At 41.1% G+C, this 2,216-nt stretch overlaps 1 protein-coding gene across 1 annotated transcript; it reads left to right on the top strand.

Moving 5' to 3' along the window:
* Positions 1-536: 536 nt before the first annotated feature.
* On the top strand, positions 537-1,253 carry LOC147456875 (uncharacterized). The gene has a single exon (XM_086513248.1). It carries the CDS (start codon positions 537-539, stop codon positions 1,251-1,253), a length of 717 nt encoding a protein of 238 aa, XP_086369374.1.
* Positions 1,254-2,216: the final 963 nt, after the last annotated feature.

Consider the following 2,216-nt stretch of genomic DNA (forward strand, 5'->3'; position numbering starts at 1 on the left):
AGAATTATTATGGATGAAGAGGGAGGAGAGACTGTTTCTCCTCTAGAGCACGTGGCAGGTGTGTGTGTTTCTATTCACCACAAATATAATAAGCACTCCTTATATAACATGGAGACCTAAAATAACGTCAATCTTTGTATATAGGTTCTGGAGAGTTGTTTGATGACATAATACGCCACAGTAGCCATGATGGACTTTGGTGCTACCAGTTTGAGAGAAACGTGTTGGGAATTGTAGAGATTCCAACCAATAACAGGTTCAATGAGTTAACGTACACTCATTATCACACTCGAGCGCTTTTATCAAGAACCTTGCAACAGTTGGAGATTGAGAAGGATGGATTGTCACCTTCAGAGAGGATACTCTCATGCATACATGAGACTCTTTTATTGCCGCAAGGTTTTTCAAAGGCTAGCATGGAGCTAGGAACTTGTGAAAGATGGCATCTGTTGTGCTTAGCAATTGCATCCTCTGAAGGTCAAGCAACACAGTTGTACAAGAATGCTCAAAGGCTTGGCCCATGTCATTTCTTGAGCATGATTCAGAGAAAGGGAATTGCTCTACATGGTTTGAAAGCAACAAAAAGGGCTCTTGAAGGTTGGGAGATCATTTCTTTGAAGAGTTATTGGGGCCAACAATATATTCATCTAGAAGGATTTTCCTACTCAAAAGTATACATATGCGGCGAGCGATATGAAGCAAAAGACAATGTGGTGATCACTTTAGGCAGAAATACTAATTTAGAACATCAAAATAAAGCAAGGGGTGTATGCAAGATCACGGGTTTCTTGTCACATGAGCATAACAGAGGCATTGAGTTGTTCTTGATTGGGGAGTTTATAAATGGAGGCAATGGAATAGATGATCTTCAACTTCATAAGGTCACTGGGATGAGAGTGATCAGTGATGTGGATTTTTCTCGCAAAAAGAAGTGTCTTTTACCAACATACACCTTACTACACAAGTGCTTCTTTCTACCCTTGCGCAATACCCAGAACAAGGTGATATATGAAATGAGCGACACCATTTTTCGAACTTGGTTGCTACAACCTGGCAAGGTTGGATGTGCACGGCCATGGGTGGAAATAGGAGATGTAGTATTGGTTGTAAGCAGCTCCTCCATGTCTACTCCATCTTTCAAGGTTGCTGTCGTGTTCAATATAAATACAGAACAAAAAGCAGTCGCGCTAGGGTTTTTGAGGAGGGATCCAACCACGGATTATTGGAATGTTAAGGGAGAAAACAAGTGGTAGGATTTGGAAACATGTTTAGAGGTGCTTCATGAATGGTCTCCAATTCAAAATGCCAATGATGCAAATGTCATGCCTACTTGTTTTAAGAGAGGAATAAGAAATTCTTGATAGGGTCAGTCATTGGAGTTCTCACTTTTTCAACCTTTAAAGACTTTGTCACTTTAGAAACCTTAGTCCCACCCCCCCCCCCCCCCCCCCCCCCCCCCCCCCCCCCCCCCTCTCTCTCTCTCTCTCTCTCTCTCTCTCTCTCGGGTCTCATAGGTCATTATGGACTTTTGAAGATGTTAATATAACATTTCATTTCATGAGATTTCGCCAGCGACCGATGCTATATCTCCTGTGATTCAGCTATCCCAACAAGCCGCCCCATTATTCTGCTTAGTTTTTTGTCTGACTCGCATTGACCAACTTAGGACCCCATAGTATATATCTTTGTTTTGTACTGTTGTTAGGTTATTTTATTTTGTTACTCTGACTTTGTATCAAATCCACCACTTTGTAACTTTCAGGTCTCATAGGTCATTGTGGCCTTTTGAAGACGTTAATATAACATTTCATTTCATTTCATTTCTCTCCTCTCTCTCTCTTCTCTCTCTCTCTCTCTCTCTCTCTCTCTCTCTCTCTCTCTCTCTCTCTCTCTCTCTCTCTCTCTCTCTCTCGTAATTGGAGAGACAAACAAAGGAAGAGATCTGTGCTCACCTAAAATTAGAAAAGATTTGAAGCTATGAAAAGTGGACAAAGAAGAGATATATATGTCATTATTTCTTGTGGTAATTATTTAGAATTAAAAAACACAAGCCATGAAAAATAGACGTGCAAGACTTGAATTTGGTGTTTAATTTAAGCCCTAAACATTTCTCTCTATATTGCCCACACGTATGGTGGACAACCACCCCAACAACATCGCACCCTATGGTGGGCACAGTAGGTCATGTTGAAGCTCTCTACCACATCATCAAGCAA

This window comes from Adiantum capillus-veneris, chromosome 5, assembly GCF_014529385.1.
Source record: "Adiantum capillus-veneris isolate H3 chromosome 5, ASM1452938v2, whole genome shotgun sequence".
NCBI classification, from domain to species: domain Eukaryota; kingdom Viridiplantae; phylum Streptophyta; class Polypodiopsida; order Polypodiales; family Pteridaceae; genus Adiantum; species Adiantum capillus-veneris.